The following is a 22,783-nucleotide window of genomic DNA, read 5'->3' on the forward strand; positions in this document are numbered from 1 at the left end:
CCAGGGTCCCGGGAACAACGCCGCCGCCGCCGCAACAGTCGGTGCCAAGATCAACCAGCATCTCGGGTGAAATCCGAGGTAAGTCGCCTAGCCCTCCATTTGTGGATATCATCAAAATTACGAGTACCCCCAAAGGAGTAATGCCATATCATCACGTTTCCCCTGACCGTTTCCCCGTTCCGTTCTCCCATCCCACCATTGTCATCGCCCGTTGGTAGTTTGTCCAGTCGCCAATCGCAAGGTCGCAGCTTGCAGCTCGCAGGACTGCTTGTTTTTGTTTGGTTCGAGCAGTCGGCGAGACATGCAAAGGCGAGGCCCTGGCAACTGGCATACGCGGCCGTGACGTTATCCTCCGTTTCTTCATCTGCTCCTCCCTTGCTTTCGGCAGCAGCCATGGCTACAAGCTTAGGAGCTCACGCGATGGCAACAGGCAGCAATAGTAGCAACCAACAGAGCCGTTCCTCTCCGATTCCGTCCCCCAGTGCAGCCAACACCTCGACTACACAGCCCCCAAGTACCAGCAAAAAGACTTCGTCTAGGCTTTCGCGGAGCTACACTTCCATTGGGCTAACCGGCAAGGAGAAAGAAAGGGAAAAGGAAAAGGAAAAGGAAAAAGGCCGGGAACAAGACGTCGATGATGAGAATGCAGACGACACTGGCGACCAAAGCACCGCCGCCGGTAACGGGACAGCTGGGCCGGGCATCACCATCGGAGTGAACCAAAGCGCGCACACACCCTCACCAATACCGAGTCCGGCTCTCGATCCCCTGTCACAGGTGAGTAGTGGTAATGGCCGTGGCGGTGGGGTGGACGCTTCACTGTAGCCTGTCTAACCGTATACGCGTATAGCAAATCTACCTACGACGCAACAGCGAGGTTCCCATATCAGGTCGACGTTCGATGCATATGGCCGAAGGGCTAGCACGATCCAGTTCGGACTTTTTGAGAGCTGTCACACCAGCAGGAGATGTGAGCAAAGACAAGAGGTAGGCCAACAGACTGCCGTGGCGAGGCAATGGGATTGAAGAAAGACACGGCTAACGGAGTGTGTTGAATTTATACAGCAAGAAAGGAGGTTCATTTCTCAGTCGTTTGAGCATGCGCGGTGGCCGCAAGAAGGACACAGCCGACTTTGATTCAGACTCGGAATTTGGTGTCGAGGCCCGGATGGACGGCACCAATGCCCGAGTCTTCAGCCAGACGTTAAGCAACCCAGTCATGGGCGGAGGCTATGTCCCCCATCACAAGGAACCGCCACGATACATTCGAACCAAGGCGACCAACAAAAAAGCAAGAGAGTTCAACCGCATGTTTCTGGCCCAAGAATTGGTCGGCACAAGACCTCCCAAAGATGAAGAGAAGGCCGACGCGAACAAGGCACCTGTTGTGACAGTCAGCGTGGCTGGTGGCGGCGATCGCAAGACAGCGAGGTCAGGCGGAGCAATCTGGGCGACTGAGTTCAGCAGAGACGGGAAGTACCTGGCCACGGGCGGGCGAGACCACATTGTCAGGATATGGGCAGTCTTGACGACATCCGACGAGCGCCGGGCACACGAAGAGGATGAGAACGCCAATGGCGGACCTGGAGAACGGCTTAGTGCGCCGGTATTCAGGGACCGGCCGCTGATGGAGTTTGAGGGACACACCGGGGAGGTCTTGGACCTCAGCTGGAGCAAGAACAACTTTTTGCTGTCGTCCTCGATGGACAAAACTGTCAGGCTATGGCATCTTAGTCGAAGAGAATGCCTCTGCACGTTCAAGCACAAGGACTTTGTCACGCGGTTAGCCTTCCACCCCCGGGATGACCGCTTCTTCCTGGCCGGCTCCCTGGATACCATGCTGCGATTATGGAGCATTCCGGACAAGGCAGTGGCCTTCTCGGCCAACCTTCCCGATCTCATCACTGCGGTTGCATTTTCCCCAGACGGAAAGATAGCGATTGCCGGCCTACTGAATGGCCTCTGCGTCTTTTTCGAGACAGAAGGACTCAAACAACAGACACAAATTCACGTACGCTCATCTCGTGGCAAAAATGCCAAAGGAAGCAAGATTACAGGGATCCAGACCATGCTTGTGCATCCACCAGCCCCGGCCTACCCAACTCATCAACCACCAGGTTCCAGTGCGGCCTCGCATGCTTCCACTGACGTGCCCAGTAACGCCGAGGTGCGAGTGATGGTCACATCCAATGACAGTCGAATCCGAATCTACAGTCTACGGGATCAGACCATGGAGGTTAAGCTCAAAGGGCACGAGAACTCCTGCAGTCAAATCGCAGCCACATTTTCAGACGATGGAAAATATGTGGTCTGCGGAAGCGAGGATCGCAAGGCTTTTGTTTGGAGTGTGACGGGCAAGGGGGTGCCGCTGACCACGGACAAGGACAAATCGCCTTGCGAGTATTTTGAAGCACACGGCGAGACCGTCACGACGGCTCTTTTTGCGCCAACACAAACGAGGATGCTTCTTGGTCAGAGCGGAGATCCGATCTACGATCTATGCAATCCACCACCTGTGGTTTTGCAGAGCCTGGATGAGGTTGCCAGTGCCGCAGCAAGCACCACCGGGTCTCAACTAGCACCTGCGTCAGAACACCTGGTTAAAAGGCCGGAGCCGAGTCCCGCTTATATTGCCAGATCTACCCATTACGATGGTAACATTCTCATCACAACAGGCGATACCGGCATCATTAAGGTCTTTCGCCAAGATTGCGCCTTCGGCAAGCGCAGACACGAGAGCTGGGAGACAGGAAGCACGTTCAGTCGGAAGCTGGCGCCCAGCAACGGATTCATGAGTGGAAACGGGCTAGGTCGCAGTGGCAGCGTGATGACAAGAACCAGCGGTGGCAGCGTCACACGTAGCCGAAGAGGGTCTCTTACCCAGCCATTCTCACCACAGCTTGGCCCAGTTGGCGGCAGCTCCGACCGAATTCTCAGCTGGCGCCAGGGGATCGAAAACGGAGGCGACAAGCGATCCAGCGCTCTATTAAATGGGAGCGCGACGCCAGCAGCTAGCGAAAGATCGATGAGCCCGGCCAAGGTCATCCGGACGCCCCTGAGTTCACAGGTGAACTTGGCAAGCGAGGCCAGAAAACAGCCATATGCGAACTCGACCGTCGCGTCAAGAAACAGGGCTGGCAGCACCCTGACGAGCCCAACGGCCAGTGTGTTTAGTAACGCACCCTCGCGTGTCCCCTCGAGGCTCCTCAGAGAAAGACGCATGTCAAAGGAGCCGGAGGAGGAAACGTCAGTGCCGCCGACTCCGAGCTTTACCTACATGTCAGCAAGTGAGAATGATCCGCCCGATTCTCCTGCAGGAACAGGGGTGGGTTCGGGGGGAGGCAGCACCACATCGTCATTTTGGAATCTGAACCGATGGCGAGGGATCACGGCCTTCAAAGTCAACGCTTCGTCGCCCAACCAAAGCGGTAGCGGTGTGGAGGGACACAAACGCAGCGACAGTCGCAGTTCTATAGTGAAGCGGGTCCAAGGGGACGCCGGTCCTGGCGATGAGAAGGAACAAGGCAGCCCAGAACAGCGCGTAGGAACATCAAGGCGACAGAGCACAGGCACGGGGCTGTTACCAGCTGCTCATGTGGTGAGAAACAGCACTGATGGGAATGGAAAGGACAAGAAGCATCAGCGCATGTCTCTCCCAGCTGGAGCAGTCTTGAGCCAGGCCGACAGCGAGGCTGACGTCCGGTCCATCCCAGCGAATGGAGGGATGGTAGCGCCCGTCAACCCTCTGCAAGTGCGTCGAGATGGCTCTCCATACCGGCACCTCTGGAGTCGCGGAAGCTCGTCCCATGGTAGCGGAGGGAGACCTGGCTCAGATTTGGGCAGTTAGAGATGTCTAGGGGATTGTAACTATACTACTACATAAGAGCGAGCGTTTTGTTAGCATGGCGTTGGATAGGTTGTGACGCAATTGGATGAAAGGGGGTTCCGGGACAAAATCGGAGCATCAATGCCGTGTTGCATTGGGTTCCCTGAGAATATACCATGAACCAAAAGTGAAGCAATACTCCGTCATTCATGCTTGCTGAAAAGAGGATATCCAGAAGTGCGCCACACAAGCCAGAGACAAGCTGGCCCACGGCCAACCCAGCGGCCAACCGTTTGTATCTCCAACGACATACCACCACTTGCTTGGTGGTGGCTGCTGTATCTCTCTTCCCTGGTCTCTGTGCCAAAGCCTCATTCGACCATGTCTGACCCATATCATATCGTACCAAATTCTGCACTCCTTTTTCAACCCCTTTTAAGCAGTGGCGGCAGCCTCCTCCTCCTTCTCCTCCTCCTTGGGAGCCTCCTCAGCCGAACCCTCGGCACCCTTCTTGGCCAGCCCGCCCAGCTCGTTGGCCAACAGGGTCAGGTTCCTGGGGTCGGCGCCGCGGATCTGGACGACGCGGTCGGCGCTCTCGCCCTCGCCGAGCTTGACGCCGCCGCCGAGCTTGCGGCCCTGGACGTCGATGCCCTTGCCCACCTGGCCGTCGACGACGAAGACGAAGGAGGGCATGGCGGTGATGCCGTACTCCTTTGCGATGTCGGCCGAGGCGTCAACGTCGATTTTGGCGAAGGCGAGCTGGCCTGGGACGGAGTGAGACTTGGAGAGCTTGGCGAAGAGGGGGGCTATGGCTTTGCAGGGTCCGCACCTGGGGGGGCGAGATAGTTAGTAAACGGCCGGGGGAGGGGGGGGGGGGAATATTGTAGTTGGTAGAAAGTAAGTAGAGGGGGGACAACATACCACTCGGCCCAGAAGTCGAGGATGACGTATTTGGTGGAGGTGATGAGCTGGTTGAGCTCGTCCAGGGTGGAGATTTTGATTGGCTCGGCCATTGTAGCGGTTTGTAGCGGGAGGAACTAAAAATGTCGTTGGTATAGGTGTGAGATATGAAAATTCACGATTTCAGGGGTCGTAGAAATGGATATTTCATGATGCGCAAAGGGTTCACTGAAAGGGATTAATAATGGGGGTGCGGGGTTTATGGCAGAGCTGCAGGACAGGGAGCGGGATTGCAATGGCGGGGTCTTTTCCACGCGTGCTGGGGAGCGCGATGCGGGGCAGTTTGGATCAATCGAGTCTGTACCATGTCTTGGCTCCATGTCCCACGGTTCACGGGCTCAACTCAGATGCCAACTCACCTCTGCAATTCATTTGTCACAGCTTGGGGGTCCTGCAAGCCGCCATGACAGCTGCTCGAAAACGGAAGGTGCCACTGTCGCTGATCTGCCGAACCCAGCCTCTCGCTTCTCACTCTGCGATTCACCATTGCGGAGATTCCATTTAAGCTTAAATCGCCAGACCTTGCGGTGTCTCATCAGTCAAGTTCACTAAAGAAGCCATCTTGTAAACAGACAACATGGCCAACCTTGCCTCTGCAGAGATTAAAGCCCGCCTGGAGCGCTCATACGACGCGATAGCAACCACCTACAGCACCTGGGCCGTTAACCATCCATGTTCGCTGAGGTTCTCCTATCTAGATCGCCTCCTCAGTCTCTTGCAGACCGAAAACCCAACAGATGACTCAGAAGCACCAACCAAGTCGGCGCTGGAGCTGGGCTGCGGCAACGGGTACCCCATCCTCCAACGCCTCTTTTCCGCCGGTTTGTTCTCTTGCATTGTGGCAAACGACCTCTCCTCTGTACAGCTCAACTCGGCCAAGTCGGCACTAGAAGCGAAACATGACAATGTCCAGGCAGACTGGAGACAAGGGGATATGACATGTCTGTCGTTTAACCCCTGCTCCTTCGACATCATCATTGGCCTCTACACGCTTATACATCTGCCACGCTCCGAACAGCTGCTCATGCTGGAGAAGATCAGTCTCTGGTTGAAGCCGGGCGGGCTTGCCCTTGTCAACTTCAGCAAAGAGGACACGGAGGCCGAGGTCATTGAGGAGTGGCTGGGTCGCGAAGAGGGCTGGATGTTCTGGTCCGGGTACGGAGCCGATAACATGCCGCGTCTGATCCAACAGGTGGACGGTTTGGAGATGGTGGTGGGTGAGCTCAGACCGGAGGACGAAGGCTCAGCTAATGTTGAGTTTTATTGGGTTATCCTTCGCAAAATCCCGACACATTAAAACCGAGCACGACATTCTCATAAAACGACCATTAAATTCTACACACCATGATTGAACTTCGTGCGGACCATCTCATCCGCTGGGCGCCAAGGGAAAGTTCCTTGCGTACGCTATTGGATGACAGAAAGCCTCACTGATTGCCTTGCAATGCACCGTCGTCATGCGCCCAAGTAATCGAAACCGATTACGAGGAGGGGAGGCTGCAAGCGCGCGGCGAGCTCTTCAACACTTAGAGTCAGAGGCCTCTGGGGCTGAGCTGAGCTGAATTCGGAATGAAACAACACCGAATTTCCAGTTCAGAGCCTTATCAGCTGCTACATAGCTCCAAGCCGTGTGACCTCGATGCAGGGGAAATATCGAAAGAAAGATAAGAATTTAACACAGCCCTACCCCTTCCCCCTTTTCCCCCCCCACCCCCAAGAAAAGGGAAGCCCTGCCTAGACGAAAGAAACGTCCGCCCACGACGCCACTAATCTGTCTGGTCGATTCATCTAAGTGTGTCATGTGGCCAACAAAGGTCATAACTGGACTGTGGCTTGATGCGTATAGCTTTCGGGATGCCGCACATCCTGGTCTAGAAATTATAATATATCTTGCATGGGACGCAGACAGACAACCGACTGTCATGATCATCACCACCCTTCCACTACTACGCTGGCATAGCACTCATATAGCTGGTTATATTATGGATGGAAACATCACTCTACGTTATGTCGGCGGGTTCGGTTTTGAAGGGCCTTATACATTTCTCCAAGAGGCGCTTGCAAACACAACTGACCCCCTGGCAAGCCCGTACCTCCAACTGGCCCACGATGGAAGCTACATCTCCATTACCCGTGATGCCTGCCTGGCCATCACAAACATGACAGCCGATATCTACACGGCGTACGATAACCAGGGGATATGGAATAGACTTGTGAGTTTTTCTCATCATGTACTGTGGAAAAGATGATAAACTGACGACAACAGGTCACCTGGAAATTCCCCCTTGTCTCCCTCCTCTTTCACTTCTCCCGTCCTCCCTTCCCCCTCCGAGTATGGACGAACACCAGTCTTTTCATGCTGATCCACCTCCTGGGCAGCCCTGTAACAAATATCGCGTCCCTCTTGCACACGCTCTCTTCCTGCCGGCACAGCGCAAAGAAGATGCAAAAGAAGCTACGAGATATCCAAAGAGACATCAAGGACGAGTTGGCGTCCTGGAGGCTGGAAAGCCCCCTGGCGAGGGAGTTGGTACACAGCCACTCGGGAAAATCCACCAGCGAGCGAAAATTCACCAGCCTGTGGAAGCAGCTGTCTCTGATCAAAGTCTCGTACGATGAATGGGGCGTCGAATCCTCCGAGTTCCTCATGCGTACGCTTGACAGCCTCTTCCTCGACCCTCTGCCCCTTCGTTACGGGTCAAGATCACTCGTTCAAAGAAGGGAAGTACTCGCCCAGATTAAAAAGGCGGCTGACATGCTCGCTGCTGATCGGGCGACGTATGTGCTTCCTATTTTCATCGCGCAGTTTGTGTTTATCGCCTCCATCAGCGCGGCGTTTTGGAGGGTGATTGGGGTTTTCCCTGAGGATGGGGAGTGGACGAATGTGGAGGCTTATTCGATCGCCATGTCGGCGCCGTTTTTGTACATGGTGCCGGCTGTGTTTTTGAGCGCGATTATCGGGGTAAGTCAGACGGAGAGGAGTGTGGTGAGGGTGTTGAATGATTTGGGGGAGAAGCTGATGAAGGAGGAGTGGGTGGTTGAGAGGGGGGTTTCTTTGGGGACCGAGGGTGAGAAGGAGAGGGCGGTGGTGGTTTCGGTTGGTGTTGCGGCTGGACGTGGGGCGTCTCCAGTAACGAGTGATACTGAGAGGGATGAGAGTCCTGGGAGTGAACAGTTGCTGCTGTTGACGCCTCGGGGCCAAGCGACAACTGCTGAACCGACAACAAATGTCAGCGCAGAGGCTGTAAAGAGGGAATCGGTCAGGATACCGGTCGTGGTGGAGAAACAGCCCATCTTTCAGAGGGTGTGTCACGGGGGAATCTATGGCTGGAGGCCCGAGATCCTCACAGCACGACAGATACGACAGACATGGCGCCACGTTGTTTTGGCCTTGAATCTCGTCATCATGTCTGTGGTTGTGGCATCATGGATATCTTACCGGGTGCCTCCGGAAGGATTCGACTGTCGTAACGCAGGGCAGGCGGCGCTGTTGATAATGTGGTTGCTCAGCTTTGTGCTGGACTGTGTCTTTGCATACTACATGGACCGCTGGGGCCATCTCGAGAGTGGGAAGGGCTACTGGTATGAGGCTGTGTTTATCAAGGACTTCATCGTGGGATGGGCGGCCGTTGTCATGATTTTGGTTGTCCAAGTAGGCATCTTCAACCGGTGCGACTGCTTCTCACTTTGGGGAAAGGTCCCGGTTGCTCTGCCGCAGATTCCAGAGGTTGCTGCTGTGTTGATGCATCGTATTTCATTTGAGTGGCCTGCGGTGACATTTGGATGGATTGCTATAGAGCTCGGCATTTGCGCTGTGATTTGGTGGACGTATAGAGATGCCTTTAGCGTGTATAACCAAGAGGACGGGGGTGAGGAGAAATGAAGCCCGCCACCTGTCGGTCATTTCGTGGACGATGTAGCTATGCGTACAATGCAGGAGATCAATACGCAACTATTTTGCTGTCATTATGGCCGTGCCAGGTGTGTTAACTGTCATTGAAGCCCTGTTGGCTCTAACTTTGAAGGCCATAAGATAATACAAAGGTGCCCCATTATCTTAAAAGGTCTTAAAGATACCTAATCGCCAAGTGTTGGCGGTCAGTTTTGTCAAATCGTATATGGGGGCCAAAAAAGGTGTCAATTCTGTTGTTGTACGAGGGTGAGTTGCCCGGGTGGCTGGAAAAAAGCCGAACCCAGTGGCCCAGGTCCCACTGCCAAGATATTAATTCCTTAATAGTGGGCCCGGTTGACTATTCTGACAAGTTCAAAGCTGCCACAGAATAGCGCCCCCTGAGAATGCCGCCGGCATTTTGCCCCTGTCGCGGTCCATCGCCAAGTCAGGCAACCAGCGGTGGTTTCCACAACGCTAACATTTTGATCATAACCTGGCATTCGGGTATAAATAACGACATGCACCTTACCTACCTAACTACCTACCTACCTACTCTTGAACCCAGCTCAGTTCTACCATCATGGCCCGTACAACTCAGATACATAGAGCCCGACGTGATGCTGCCAAGATCGCCCCTCGAACTTGTGTCGTTCAGCCAACCACACCCAATCCGGAAAGGCAACAGCCGTACCAGTATCCCGGCATTAATGTCGACCTCCGCCACCTCTTGCGGCACTGGACTCTCGAACCGGGCGTCGACTATTACCGTGTGGGGTGTTTCGAGGTATCTGGTACCCACAGCGAGACACAGCCCATCATGGTTCGGGAGGTGGCCATGACGCTTCTCATGGACCGCTTGACCGACAAACCTGGCTGGCATGAAAAGGTCTTTGACGAGGAAATCGTTGCCAAATGGAAACAGGAAGCTCTGAGAGCACCCGAGGATGACATTTGGAACTCCATCATCACCGATCAAATCTTGCAAAACCTCGAGGAGATTCGGCAAGTACTGGCCAGTGGTGATCCTGACGAAATCGAAGGTTATCTCTGGCACTATGCTTACTATCCTCAAAAACCAGCGCGCCAGAGGATCATATCAGAGCAGGCGTTTGATTACGTATGTATTCTTTTCCTCATCAGAGTTGCGGCTTGGTACTCATACGACTCCAGTGTATTGCTGAGCTTCGCTGCAAAGCTGTCGAGTTCAACAAAAGTGGCCTGATCTTTACGCTCAACACAAACGAGAACATGGCCATTAAGTCGGACTCTGTTGTCACCGACGAGCTTCGTGAAGACCTCAGAGCCGCCTTCAACAAACTCGTGGCTGAGCAAGGCTCTAACCCTGACTGGCACCCACGGGCTCAAGAGATGGTCCAGGACCTTGTTCACCCGTCCATGCACCCCTTTGTCTACGGGAAATCCCCATTTTTCCAAGACGAGGTTGTGGGAGTCGAGGATGCCGTTGAGAAGTGGGCTGGCAAGGGCCAGGTCATTGAGAAGCCGCTCACCAAACCCCGCGAAGAAATGAGCGACTTTCATGACTACAACGGCCAAGAGTATGCGTTCTGGTCTGAGAAATACCAATGGCTTCCTGCCAACCTAGCCTTTCAGGACGATGGTACAGTCAGGTTCACCAGTTACATCAACAACCTGCACCCAAAGAGACACCCCGAGATCTATCGTACCATCGAGCGGCTCATTGACACGGCTATTCCGGCATGGGAACGGGTCTTGAGCGGAAAGGCCACCATCGGTGAACCCTACATCGAAAGGAGGTCCTCCAGCTATCGGAAATGCGGAAAGAAAGTCGTCCCAGTGCAACAGCGGTTTGGGCCCGCTCCAGTATTCTGCAGCGAATATGACAACGACGCTTATGAGGCTCAGCCGGACGATTTGCGGCCCGGACTTATCAGGGAGTGGGAAGAAAAGAATGGCAGGCCTGTTCCATTGGATGATCACGAGCTATACGAGGTGGAGAGCTGGACAGGGCCAGATGAATGTACCTCCAACCCAGAGCAGTACGAGGGTCTTACTCTGGAAGAGCAGAAAGAGAGACTTTTGCTCAATTACAAGTGGAAAGAAATTCGGGATGTTATCCTTCCAGAACCCCTGGGCTTTCAGCCAGTCACATACACCACCGAGCACAAACTCAGTGAGAAGTTTAAGGAAACCGGTCTTCAGGTCATTGTGAAGATGGCTACGATTGAGCTTACCCCGGAAAAGCCCGACTTCCCGGTTGGAGGTTGGCACGTAAGTGAACCCCTATCTTTACTCCCTTCTGGATAGGTACTGACACCAAGCCTGGGGCTAGATTGAGGGCATGATGAGCGAGCACATTGTTGCCACAGCTCTGTACTACCTTGATTCAGAGAACATCACCACGAGCTCCCTTGAGTTTCGCATGAAAGCAGATGAGCACCCGGATTTGGAGGATACTATCGGGCAGGATAACTATCGGCCCAATCAGGTCATGTTTGGTTGTCTGTTTAAGGACGGAGAAGCTCTGCAGAAGCTCGGCAACGTTGAAACGCGCCAGGGACGCCTTCTTGCCTTCCCAAATGTTTTGTGAGTGGATTCAATCCGAGGTAATAACCTGTTTTGACACATTCGTCTAACCTACCATCTACAAAACAGCCAGCATCGCGTCTCTCCCTTCAGTCTCCAGGACCGGACCAAGCCGGGACATCGACGCTTCATTGCTCTTTGGCTCGTTGATCCACACCAACGAATCATCTCCACTGCCAACGTACCACCGCAACAGCTGGACTGGTGGGCAGAAGCCGTCTTTGGGGGCAAGGACCAGGTGGCAAAGGGTGAGCTCCCTTCCGAGGTGTTTCAACTCTTGCTCGAGCAGGGGCTCGCCGACACAATCTCCCCGCCAAAGGAGGTGCTTGACAAATTGAACAATCGGTTGCCGCCTGAACTTATGAACATGGTGCGCAAGCAGCGAGTTATGCCACAAGCTCTGATGACGAGAGAGGAGGCAAAGGAGCACAGGTTGAAGTTGATGGAAGAGCGGAGCACGTTTCACGAAGAGGCAGAGTCATCCTGGACGGGGGTGAAGTTCAACTTTTGCGAACACTAGTCATATCCCCGTTATCTTAGGTAGTTATGGAAGTCATGCAGGTGCTTGTAGGTGTTGTCCAATGGTGGTGGTTATTCCCTGGAACGATACGACGCTGACCAAGCTATTTTCACCAAAGGAGATAGTTTGTGATCATGAGCACAACAACGAGCAAGGGGCTGCCCCTCACCGGCGGTTCATTTATATCCGTTGCAACTCTTATATCTTAACTGCCTGCATCGCACATTGCGGCCGCGTTGACTATGACACCCAGGTAGCAGGTCTCCCGCGTCGCTACCAGACAGTAATAAATGAATCCCGGGTGCTTCCCGCACTTACGCAACTAATAAGAGTCTCTTCATAGCCTCCACCATGGCAGCAGAGGTAGACTCGGCTCTGCCCGCAGAAGACGCAATCCATACCGAGAAGGCCCTTGGTACACTTCCTCATGAGGAGAACCCCCGGTTAGACAAGATCCTTAACCGGAAGTTTGACCTTCACATTCTCCCTTGGTTATTTGGTATCTGGTCAGTGGAATCATATTCACATTCTCACATTCTCACATTCTCACATTCTCACAACCCCAGGCTCTTCTCCTTCATCGACCGCTCCAACATAGGCAACGCCCGCCTCGCCGGCCTCCCCGAGGACCTCGGCATCGCCGGCGTCGGCACCCAGTTCAACCTCGCCCTCCTGGTCTTTTACATCCCCTACATTCTCGTCGACGTCCCCTCCAACCTCCTCCTCAAAAAGTTCCGCGCGGGCGTCTACCTCCCTTCCCTCATCACAGCCTGGGGCGTGGTGTGCTTATCCATAGGGTTTGTCAAGTCCTATGCCGGGCTGATCGTCTGCCGGCTGTTGCTGGGGTTGTTTGAGGGTGGGATTTTGGGAGGGGTGATCATTTACCTGGCCATGTTTTACAAGAGGCATGAGATGCTGTATCGGAGTGGGCTGTTTTACTGTGCGGCGCCGTTGAGTGGTGCTTTTGGGGGGTTGCTGGCGGGGGCATTGGGGAATATTGAGGTGGGGGGGTATAAGAGGTGGCCGTGGATCTTCTTTGGTGGGTTGAAAATGTCTGATGATTTTGTGTACCTAGGTGGGAATGATACTGACGATGTGAACAGTCGAGGGGGCGGCGACGGTGGTGTTTGGGATCGTTTGCCTCTTCTTCATGCCTGATACGCCGGCCGCGTCACGGTTTTTGACAGAAGAAGAACGGGACTGGGCACTGAAGAGGATGAAGATCGATGCGAGCGGCTCTACGGCCCTGGAGACAGTCGATGAGGAGAAGTTTGACTGGTTTTGGGTGTGGATGGCCATCAAGTCACCGCAGATGTGGTTCTGTGCTGGTGTTTGGTTCTTTTTGCTGGTGCCTCTCTACGTATGTCATCAAGTGACAGGTTGCCTAAACGTTTACTGACAAGAACAGAGTTTCTCGTTGTTCTTGCCGTCAATCGTCGCCGGCATGGGCTACACGTCAACCACAGCGCAGCTCTTTACCGTGCCACCCAACATGGCCGGCTTCGTCGTGGTCATTCTCACTGCTCACTTCTCTGACAAGGTCAAAAATCGAGGCGGCTTCATTGCTGCCGGCACTGTGGTTGGGATAGCGGGTTATGTGATGCTCCTTGTATCTGAGCAGAATGCAGTCAAGTATGCCGGCACATTTCTGATTGCTATGGGGGTGTTTCAAGCTTCACCTATGCTGATGGTAGGTGTTGGCATTTGGCCAGATCTTCGGATGATGCTAACTTGGTTTCCAGGGGTGGGTTGCCAACAACCTGGCTCCTCACTACGTCAGGGCAGTGGGAGTGGGCATTGTGATATCCATCGCCAATTGCTCGGCATTCATTGGAACGTTTATCTACTTGCAACGAGATGCGTATGTCACCCGCGGTAGCACTTTCTACTGCAATGGTCCAAAAGCTGACATTTTACCTCTCTGAACAGGCCAAAATACGCCCTGGGCCATTCCATCAGTCTTGGTGCCTTGGTCATCACACTCTTCCTGACGGGCCTTCAGGTGGCATATCTCAGTTGGGAGAACAGAAAGCGTGATAGCGGAGAAAGAGACGTTCGATTGGTGGAAGGCAGTGTGCATCGGCTCGGGCATCGTCATCCTGCTTTTCGCTACACACTGTAAAAAGGAATCGACTGTAGAGAGCTCCAGGCACTATACTTACCTAAACAGCACCAAGTGTTGACTATGCATGAAGGTGTGTTAACCAAAGGCACTTGCTCCCTGTGCATCATCAACTTTGTGACCGCTGCACTTGATCCCCAGATCCCCACAGGTTGGCGCCAGTAGGTCTCGAACCTACTCTGGGTTCAAATACGGCCTCACTAATTCTATTGCGCACCCCCCCTTTACTCCCTGTGCATCCCATCATCGGGGCTAGGGCTATAGATGTGAATTTCAGTCAACGGCAACATGGGAAAGGCTGCTCCTGGAACAACCTGGAGCAACCAAAGGCCACCAAAACTGCGTTCAGCCATGCCTTCAACGAACTGAAGTTCTCGAACACCCTGTTGTTCACCAAACTGAGCACTCAGTTGGCCAACCCCCAGTTGAGCACCCAGTTGAGTGCCTAGGTACCTAGGCAGCACAATGGCCTACACTTGTTCACAAGATCAAGGTAGCCTTTTATATTGGGCTCTGGGGCAAATAAAGCGCAGATATTTCTTCAAATTCACTCTCTCGTATGCCGATCCCAGATGTCACCATCCGCGCCCAAGAGGATAGTGCCGCCGCACTCGGCAGCTTCCCCAATGCGGAAGCTCGCTCTCATTCAGGCGGCCAGTTCCGAAATCCGGGGTGCATAATCCACTGCCGCCGATGAATACTACCGTTACCCAGTTTTTATTTCGTCACAATGCCCACGTCGTTTCATTCTTATTGCAACTGTCCACTGGTCTTTCGGCGCGGATGAGCACCGAAAGCAACAGCAAGCGGCATAGGAACGTTCGGGGGCGAGAGCTCCGAAAGTCAGTGGGCATTGACATAAATCCCACGAATGATCAGGTCGTGTTTACAAGAGGCTTGTTTAATATCGCCGGTAATTATACCCGTAGAGCAACCATCCCGGCTCGGCAGTCCGCCGGGTGATTTCTGGTGAACAGTATAAATCTCTCCGTTCACCTCTCCGTCAGGTCCATATACCTCTTTTCTCGGTATCAACATCCAACTCCCAATCCCTGTGCTGACCGTCATCGTCTCTGGGATCACGCTGCCCAACATGCGTGTCCTTCTCCAGCTCTTTACCCTCCTCTGGGTCTACACATCCTTCGCCACCGCAGCCATCAGCTGGAGCCTCCAGAAGGCGAGCAACCCGACCTCTGACCAGAACGACGCCTACGCCCGTATCGAGAATGCCATGCGTCTCGCCGTTGCCAGGTACAACAGGCTCGCTCCACGGGCAAACAAAGTCGTGACAGTCCAATACGTCCCCTCTGTCCAAACCGCTGACGGCAACTTCAACGGCAACATCCGCTTCGGCTCAAACAGGTCCTATATGAATGAACGAGTTGCGCTACACGAGATCTCTCACACGCTAGGTGTGGGTACCACCAACGGGTTCAACCAGCGCTGCTCTCAAAACAACTGGCCGACAGCCACCCCCCTTCTGAAGAGCTGGGATGGGCAAGACGCAAAGATTAACTGCGGAGGCTCACACGTGTGGCCTTATGGTCTTAACCAGAATTCAGAAATGAGTGAAACGAACGCGAACAGACATTGTCAGCTCGTGAACGCGATGATCATTGATGGCATGTTTTGATGGGTTAGGGTTGTGAATTGGGTTAGGGTTAAGGTTACTTGGAGTTTTGCACACAGCATCCTCACAGGGGCTTTCCCCTGTCACCGGCTCAGAGAAAGAAAGAAGAGCAATTACTCATCCCATCTGCTCTCCAGTCCATTGACCCCCCTCGGCCTTTCTGCCAGCGTCGTGATCCTGAACCCATGCCTCAACCCTTCCTGGGGCACGTGAACATTGTAATCGCTGATAGCAGTGTGACTTGTCACCCTATTATCCCAGAGTGCGACTGTCCCCTCCTCCCACTTGACCCTCACTTGAAAGTCCTGGCCAAACGTGATGTGGTGGAAAAGAAGCTTCAACAGCGCCTCGCTCTCCTCATCCTTCAGCCCCACAATCCTCTTGGTAAAACCCGGGTTGACAAAAAGTGCCTTTTGGCCTGTGGCAGGGTGAACCCGAACGATCGGGTGCTCGGTTTTCACTGGTTCGCGGCGCACAAACAGGCCGTCACGGCGGGCGCCTTCTGCTTGGGGAAAGCCGGAGTGCTCAGCGCGGAGGTTTTCAAGAAGCGCCTGGATGGGAGGGGAAAGACGGGCATAGGCGGCAGTTTGGGACTCCCATGCGGTGTCGCCTCCTGTAGGGGGCACCGAGAGCAAAGTCAGGATGGTGATCCCGGGGGGTTGGCGCTCGTAGGAAACGTCCGAGTGATAGCCGGTCGTGGTGAGACGGTTGCCTCGGCGGCGGTTCCTGTATTCGTTGTCGCTACCCAAATATATGTTATGCAATTCTTGCGATTCTTTGACGTGGGCACCGACGGGCTGAGAGGGAAGGGGTTAGAATCATCTAGACAGGGCAGGGAAGGGTAAAGGGGGGTGAGGGGGGGAGGCGCACATGAATGTGAAGAGGCCCAAAGTACCGGCCAAACTCTTTTTGCTTCTCGATGCCAATGTCTTTGAAGTCCTGATCGCGGAAAACGACGACGCCTCTCTCGGCGATGAGGAGAGCCAACTCGTCCTTTTGGATGTCGTTGAGCTGACTCAGCTGAAGACCCCGGATTTCGGTTCCAATACCAGGCGTCAAATTGATCACTTTGAGAGCGGGGACATTCTCTTTGGACAAGAGATTGGGCTTTTCCTTGTTGGCGACGAGACCTCTGTCGTTGAACTCGAAGGGTTTGAGAGGGGGAAAAGTGGTCTCGGTGTCATAGACAGGGAGGTATGCCGAGTATTTGTACTAGGGAAGGCTGTTAGTTTCATGGACGCCATGGAGGTAGGGCATGACAGCAAGTACCTCCTCATGAATCTCCTCCTGGTAGGCCAGGGTCAACTTGAGAGGGGCACTCTCGGTGGCGGCGGTGGTTTGAGTCTGCGTGATGGTCGCCATGTTGTGAATGTTGAGTTGGCTGAATCTGAATGTCTTCGTTCGTGGTTTATCAACACCCTTTTTATATCTCCTCGATTGCTTCTGGCCTGATCCTATTTGCACACCTACGCGGCAATCGTGTATGCTGGCAAGTGTCAGCACGTCAACGACACGCATATGACGAACCAACCTCTCGATCTTGACGGTACGTCGTGGACAAAATATCTTTCACTGCACAAAAAACTAAATGACGCGTCGAAAGATAGTCAATACGCCTTAAAAGACAGTGAATAGGCCTAAGAGGGTAGTCAATAGGCATTAAAAGATAGTTTGATATGCATTGAAAGATAGTTCATAGGCCTACGAAATGGTTATGAGGCCTATCGACTTTCTTGAACGCATAGTTCAGAATATAATGTGCGTTGACTTACCTTTGCATGGCCAATTATTTTGTCCACAACGCGTGGCTGTCTGCTGTGTATCATGGGTGCGGGGTGTTTGGAGTCGTGATTTGCACAGAAATGGCGATGGCTACGCCATCAGGCATTGACCACTGAAACGACATCAACAGAAGCAGTGGCCTTATTTCCGGGACAGTGAAGTCGAAGCTCTGCCGGGATCGGGACCGAGCCGGCTCCGTGCGCCGCAGCTCGGCGTGGCTGTGCGTTGATGCCATTCAAGAAACGGCGATGCAATGTCATGGGAAACTGTGAAGCCTCTGGAGATAGGTACCCGACGTTACTTTATAACTCAGCTAGCTGGCCAAACCCACTAAAACACACCGCTGACATAGTCGAGCACGGTAATCTTCTCGACCAGAGGTTCAATCTCCTTCTTGAAAGCCAGATGGGCGGGGTCCTGTTCCACGTAGTAATTTCTATCATCCGTGTTTTCGAATTGCACAACGAAAGCATGTGTCATGCCATTCTTGTCCGAGAGGTCAGCCCATGAGACATGGCGAGGAGGCAAGAGTGGGACGTACCTGGAGGTTTTCTGGGGAGTTATCTCGACCTCCTGTAATACTCTTGATATACGCGTGTTGCGAATTGGGCCGAAGGCAGTTTTCCTTGAGAGACAAGATCTTGGCACAGGCCTGATATCATGTGAGAAGGGTGTTAATTGGCCGGTAAACGACGGGACTCACCACATCTACAGCTCCATCATCAAGATCGGGCTTAAACTTGAACAGGACAATGTGTGTCACCATTGTGGTCGAGCCTGGGGGTGCGAGGTTGTAGTTCATGGTGGATGCGAAGCCGATGGGGTCGAAGAACAGAAACACGGAGAGAATGCAGAAGAGGGCGATGGTGATCCTCAACGCGTGAGGCCTGGCCCCGGAGATATTGACCATGTTGAACGGGTACAGAGTGGTTTGCGCAACGCTGCGGGCTTCCGGTGTGTCCTTCCCCAGAAGGTCATCGCGATTGAATCAGCATGTCTCAGTGGCCTGGCTGGGCTGAGCTGAGAAAGCAGCACGTGACACAAGAGCCCCGATAATACCCCTGAGCAGCGCCGCAGCCCAGACTGCTTCTGTGTTAGCCCGTCCAATAATCCATTGAAAGTGTGTTGATTCTCGTGTTGTCCGACTCATGAACCAACAGTCGTAATATCGTGAGATGGAGACGCGAAGGCACGTGAGGTTCTTGTGTCGGAGACTACGGTGACGTTCATTTTGCCTTGCAGCGACTGAGAGCCCCGCAATTTGCTTGGACGGCGTGGAGGGGCAGGGAGACACCAGCAAGAGCACTCGGCGCTGGCTTGGCACAGTCCAGACCAGTGACCTGGATGAAGTCGATGGTTGTCATTATTTTCTATCGACATTCTCATCCAAATCTCACCCTGTTTAGGTAGCTATGCACTAAACCACGGCGACGCATCCTCGGGACTCAAAAAGTAACGCCAAGCCCCGAAAACGTCACCACGGCTGGCGGCTTCGATGGTGCGTGCACAAATGACCCGCAACATGCTCTGCAAGGTGGGGTGGCCCTTCGCCGATGCCTTCGCCGATGCCTTCGCCGATGCCCACCCCGATTGATTGCTTGTTATCAGATCATCTGATTAAAAATCGCTCACGTTTCATGTCAAAACCAGAGACTGCTCGATTCACAACACCATCCGACTACTCTCATAATGACGCTCATCATCGACACCAAGCTCAAGCTCAACAGTGGCTACGAGATCCCTCAACTGGGCTTCGGTGTCTACCAGACGTACGCTTCAAAACATGCTATTCTATCAATGTTGAGTGTGACATGCTGACGCTCACTATAGCCCCCCTTCAGATACAGCAAGATGCGTGTCCGAAGCTGTAAAGGCCGGCTACGCCCATGTGCGAGTCCCCCCTGTAGCATATGCGCAGTTACTGACCACCCCCAGATCGACTCTGCGGCATTGTACCGCAATGAAGGAGCTTGCGGCCAGGCCATTCGTTCCTTTTCCCGCGAGAAGATCTTCTTCACCACCAAGATCATGCCTTACACACTGGGCTATGAGAGTGTTCAGTCCCAGATTGACCGCATGCTCAACGAGACGGGGCTCGGGTATCTCGATCTCGTGCTCATCCACGCCCCCTACGGCGGCTCGGCCAAACGCAAAGAATCGTGGAAGGCCCTGGTGGAGGCTGTTGAGGCCGGCAAGGTCAGAAGCATCGGTGTAAGCAACTATGGCGTTGCCCATCTCCACGAGCTGGAAAGGCACATTGCCGAGTTGGAGGAGGAGCGCGGCGGCAAGGGCAAGGGCGGCGTCATCAGCGTCGGCCAGTGGGAGATTCACCCCTGGTGCCCCAGAGACGACATTGTCGAGTGGTGCAAGAAAAGAAACATTGCTGTCGAGGCCTACTGCCCGTTAGTCCAGGGCAACCGATGGGGTGAGCCCATTGTCAAGAAGCTTGCCGAGAAGCATGGAAAGAGCGAAGCTCAGATCCTGATTCGTTGGAGCTTGCAGAAAGGCCTGGTCCCACTGCCCAAGAGCGTGAAGTCTGAAAGAATCGTCGCCAACGCTCAGGTCTACGACTTCGAGCTTACTGAGGAGGATATGAAGTCGTTAGACACTGGTGTGTACGAGCATGTGTCTTGGGATCCTACCACCGCTCCACTCAAGGATTAATTTCATCACGAGCGATAGTACCATCTTACCACGTCCGTTGTGGACCAAATGATAGAGACTGTCGCTAGCAGTAGGGCCTTGAAGATAGCTAGCATACCTCCAGAGGTAGTGAGTAGGGCTTGACTACCTACCTTGTATCTTAATAGGCCTTTAAAGATAGTCCATATGTTTTCGGAGATGGTGGAAAAGCCTTGAAATGATTATATGAGGTGTTTTTCTTATGCTTTACGCACTTTCTTCTACGTTGTGATCTCTATCATTCTATTTACTACGTCTTATCTCACTACATCATGCCTTCTCCGTCCCTCCCCCCTCTCCCTTGCACCCTCACCTTTCCCTTCCACTCTTTCCCGTCTCCTCCACCCTCTCCTCACCCCCACGCCCAGTTCAACGCCCAGTTCAACGCCCTGCTCAACGCCCTGCTCAACGCCTTGCTCAACGTCTAGTTGAAAATTGTATCATTTTAAAAGGCCTACAACTTAAACTCAACACTTTTTTCATTATCTTTTAAGGCCTATCAAGTATCCTTTAAGGCCTTTTAATTATTTTCAAGGCCTATTTACTATCTTTTTAGGCCTATTGAATTTCTTTTAAAGCGTATCAACTATCTTTGAAGGCCTATTAACTATCTTTGGAGGCCTATTAACGATCTTTTAAGGCCTATTACTTATTTTTAAGGCCTATTAACTATATTTTAAGCTAAATGAACTATCTTTCGAGGCCTGCTGACTATCCTTCAAGACCTGTTGACTATTTTTAAAGCCTATTATCTAGGTAGGTACCAAGCATCACTGACGATGTAGCGCGGTCTAGAATTTCAGGAACTTTGAACCGGGACAAAAACCACCAGTACGGCGAGGAATCTGTTGATGTCGTGTCAGCCTCTTCTTCTGTGGCTCCTACGAGGGGATTCGTGGCCATGCATGATTCTGGTGCACTACCTGTTTGGTTCAGGGAGTCAGGGGCTAAGGGTTCAGGGTTTAAATAGGGGTCATCACTGGAGTGCAAAGAAGAGTGTTAAGAGAGACAGAGAAGCTTACGCGGAGGTGGCCGTAAACACTTGAACTCTTGTCCCTTCGGTCATGCACATGACTGCTATGGCGAAGAGGACTGTGAAGCATGTGATCATGGCCAGTTTATGGTACAAGTTGGGGACGATAGAGAGGCAAAGAATGGCGACAATTGGAAGCATGCAGGCCACCAAAGTTGCTCCGCGATAAGTCAGCTTGAGTAGCGTGTCGCCCGAGTATGCTCGAACGTTGTCCTTTCCGATGTTAGTAACCTGATAGGCTGGCTGGATGACCACCAATCTGAATGTTGACTCACGGTTCTTGACCTCCTTTTCTGCGCTTCTTTATCTGCATCCTCCACATGGTTGGTAGATGTCTTTTCGCTTCCCTCTTGACCGGCCGTAGACTCCGAATCATCCGCTTCTCTCTTGTGGGGGTTTTTTACAGCTTCTCTGAAGGGAATGAGTTCCTCCGCGAGCCACCGTGTCAGGCCGTCGACATCCTTTCGCCAACGAGGTGCCACAAGGTCTGCTCTGGTTGGCGGTTCCGTCTTGTTCCAGAAGCTGATGAGATTCATGAACTGTTGGCGAAGTGGGGGAGGCTCTGGCTTCTTTTGCTGATCCCCCCATATCTCGCTGCCAACTCCTTGAACAGTCATGTTCCCATGATCTTCGTCCTGGAGCCACTTCACTAGTTGTCGCATGTTGTGAGTACTGGGTTCAGGGAGCGTTGATATTCGGGAGTACTGCAAGAGCGCTTCGTCTATGCCAATGTGAGCCCACGACCCGAAATATTTGACGAACTGAGGAGAATACAACAAGATTGAACATACCGTAGCCCTTCAAACATTCCCTCAATTCTCGAATCTTCAAAAACTGTTTACTGTTGGTGCCCGGTCCCCAGAAAATCTTCTCGGGTTCTTTGTGAAACTCAGACTCGCCATGAAGGTCGAGACCATTCGAATCCCTGTCCAGCTCTTCCAGATCCTTCAATTGTTCCCTCAACACTGATAACTCGACTTGATAATACAAAAGGTTTTTGATATGAAGGTCATGGAACCGCGAAAAGGCCGCAAAATCTGGTGTCTTCGTCATCAATCTTGCGAGATCAAGCCAGCCTTCAGCGGGGATTGGTTCCTCAATGGCAATCGATGCGAGTGATGGAGTCGGTTGGTGTTCCGCTCCGTCTATTGCTTGTGTCGGGTTGATCAAGGGATCCACTGACGCCGCTGTTACAGTTGTCGGAGCGCTGCTTCCACGCGACCTGTCACTCCCCATGGGACTGGTTGGGCTTGAGGGCTCTGAGCCTAGAGTTGAGCCTGCAAAGTCTGAGCGTGCCATCTTGAAGCCTAAGCGTACGTTTCTGGCTGATAATGATGGCTGTGCAGCAAATGATATTCGGAAAGCTCGAAGCGCAGCCTTTTCAACGGGTGATGGGAAGCCAGTCCAGAGACTGGGGATTGGAGTGGCAGTCTCATGGTTAAATGGGTCTGGTTGACAGCCTGTGTAGCAGGAATGCCCACTCATGATGTGATCAAAACTGCACTTAATCTACTGTATTTCTTAACACGTCAAATCAAATGGCGGATGTGTTGTGCATTGCATCCTCGCATTGCAGCAGTTCCACGAGGTCTTATAGGCTGAGGGTTGATTGATGCAGGCAGTTGACCTTCAAGCTTCCTATTTGCCGCCATATATCAGTTCGTGTTCAGCAGCTATAATCTGCCGCCATGATTGATATGCCCCTGGCCGAGAAGATGATAAGTCTCATGAGCACACTCTGGTTGAAACGACAGTCGCTATCTCCTGAGAT

The 22,783-nt window shown here is 53.0% G+C and overlaps 11 protein-coding genes across 11 annotated transcripts; 7 read left to right on the top strand and 4 right to left on the bottom strand.

Annotated features, from left to right (window-relative positions):
* Positions 1–393: 393 nt before the first annotated feature.
* PODANS_7_1200 (uncharacterized protein) lies at positions 394–3,847 on the top strand (the record flags this gene model as incomplete). Its single annotated transcript, XM_001905395.1, has 3 exons — positions 394–786; positions 851–987; positions 1,048–3,847. 3 exons carry the CDS (start codon positions 394–396, stop codon positions 3,845–3,847), a joined length of 3,330 nt encoding a protein of 1,109 aa, XP_001905430.1.
* A 414-nt stretch (positions 3,848–4,261) lies between these two features.
* Positions 4,262–4,839, bottom strand: PODANS_7_1190 (uncharacterized protein; the record flags this gene model as incomplete). The annotated part of the gene is made up of 2 exons (XM_001905396.1): positions 4,262–4,655; positions 4,748–4,839. The coding sequence occupies 2 exons, from the start codon at positions 4,837–4,839 to the stop codon at positions 4,262–4,264; spliced, it is 486 nt and encodes a 161-aa protein (XP_001905431.1).
* Positions 4,840–5,363: 524 nt separating this feature from the next.
* Positions 5,364–6,083, top strand: PODANS_7_1180 (uncharacterized protein; the record flags this gene model as incomplete). Its single annotated transcript, XM_001905397.1, has 1 exon — positions 5,364–6,083. The coding sequence occupies one exon, from the start codon at positions 5,364–5,366 to the stop codon at positions 6,081–6,083; it is 720 nt and encodes a 239-aa protein (XP_001905432.1).
* A 1,059-nt stretch (positions 6,084–7,142) lies between these two features.
* PODANS_7_1170 (uncharacterized protein) lies at positions 7,143–8,669 on the top strand (the record flags this gene model as incomplete). The annotated part of the gene is made up of 1 exon (XM_001905398.1): positions 7,143–8,669. One exon carries the CDS (start codon positions 7,143–7,145, stop codon positions 8,667–8,669), a length of 1,527 nt encoding a protein of 508 aa, XP_001905433.1.
* A 589-nt stretch (positions 8,670–9,258) lies between these two features.
* PODANS_7_1160 (uncharacterized protein) lies at positions 9,259–11,861 on the top strand (the record flags this gene model as incomplete). Its single annotated transcript, XM_001905399.1, has 5 exons — positions 9,259–9,795; positions 9,882–10,928; positions 10,990–11,243; positions 11,313–11,760; positions 11,805–11,861. 5 exons carry the CDS (start codon positions 9,259–9,261, stop codon positions 11,859–11,861), a joined length of 2,343 nt encoding a protein of 780 aa, XP_001905434.1.
* Positions 11,862–12,114: 253 nt separating this feature from the next.
* On the top strand, positions 12,115–13,885 carry PODANS_7_1150 (uncharacterized protein; the record flags this gene model as incomplete). Its single annotated transcript, XM_001905400.1, has 4 exons — positions 12,115–12,802; positions 12,867–13,080; positions 13,174–13,638; positions 13,693–13,885. The coding sequence occupies 4 exons, from the start codon at positions 12,115–12,117 to the stop codon at positions 13,883–13,885; spliced, it is 1,560 nt and encodes a 519-aa protein (XP_001905435.1).
* A 1,093-nt stretch (positions 13,886–14,978) lies between these two features.
* PODANS_7_1140 (uncharacterized protein) lies at positions 14,979–15,518 on the top strand (the record flags this gene model as incomplete). Its single annotated transcript, XM_001905401.1, has 1 exon — positions 14,979–15,518. The coding sequence occupies one exon, from the start codon at positions 14,979–14,981 to the stop codon at positions 15,516–15,518; it is 540 nt and encodes a 179-aa protein (XP_001905436.1).
* A 110-nt stretch (positions 15,519–15,628) lies between these two features.
* Positions 15,629–16,877, bottom strand: PODANS_7_1130 (uncharacterized protein; the record flags this gene model as incomplete). The annotated part of the gene is made up of 3 exons (XM_001905402.1): positions 15,629–16,312; positions 16,386–16,727; positions 16,776–16,877. 3 exons carry the CDS (start codon positions 16,875–16,877, stop codon positions 15,629–15,631), a joined length of 1,128 nt encoding a protein of 375 aa, XP_001905437.1.
* A 750-nt stretch (positions 16,878–17,627) lies between these two features.
* Positions 17,628–18,207, bottom strand: PODANS_7_1120 (uncharacterized protein; the record flags this gene model as incomplete). The annotated part of the gene is made up of 3 exons (XM_001905403.1): positions 17,628–17,783; positions 17,839–17,949; positions 18,001–18,207. 3 exons carry the CDS (start codon positions 18,205–18,207, stop codon positions 17,628–17,630), a joined length of 474 nt encoding a protein of 157 aa, XP_001905438.1.
* Positions 18,208–18,850: 643 nt separating this feature from the next.
* PODANS_7_1110 (uncharacterized protein) lies at positions 18,851–19,961 on the top strand (the record flags this gene model as incomplete). The annotated part of the gene is made up of 3 exons (XM_001905404.1): positions 18,851–18,897; positions 18,950–19,055; positions 19,128–19,961. The coding sequence occupies 3 exons, from the start codon at positions 18,851–18,853 to the stop codon at positions 19,959–19,961; spliced, it is 987 nt and encodes a 328-aa protein (XP_001905439.1).
* Positions 19,962–20,778: 817 nt separating this feature from the next.
* On the bottom strand, positions 20,779–22,521 carry PODANS_7_1100 (uncharacterized protein; the record flags this gene model as incomplete). Its single annotated transcript, XM_001905405.1, has 5 exons — positions 20,779–20,824; positions 21,002–21,225; positions 21,288–21,684; positions 21,800–21,853; positions 22,001–22,521. Coding segments are annotated over 5 exons (1,242 nt in total), but the record flags the coding sequence as incomplete, so codon positions are not given.
* Between the last annotated feature and the right edge of the window lie 262 nt (positions 22,522–22,783).

The sequence above is a fragment of the Podospora anserina genome, chromosome 7 (genome assembly GCF_000226545.1).
Source record: "Podospora anserina S mat+ genomic DNA chromosome 7, supercontig 3".
Classification (NCBI taxonomy): domain Eukaryota; kingdom Fungi; phylum Ascomycota; class Sordariomycetes; order Sordariales; family Podosporaceae; genus Podospora; species Podospora anserina.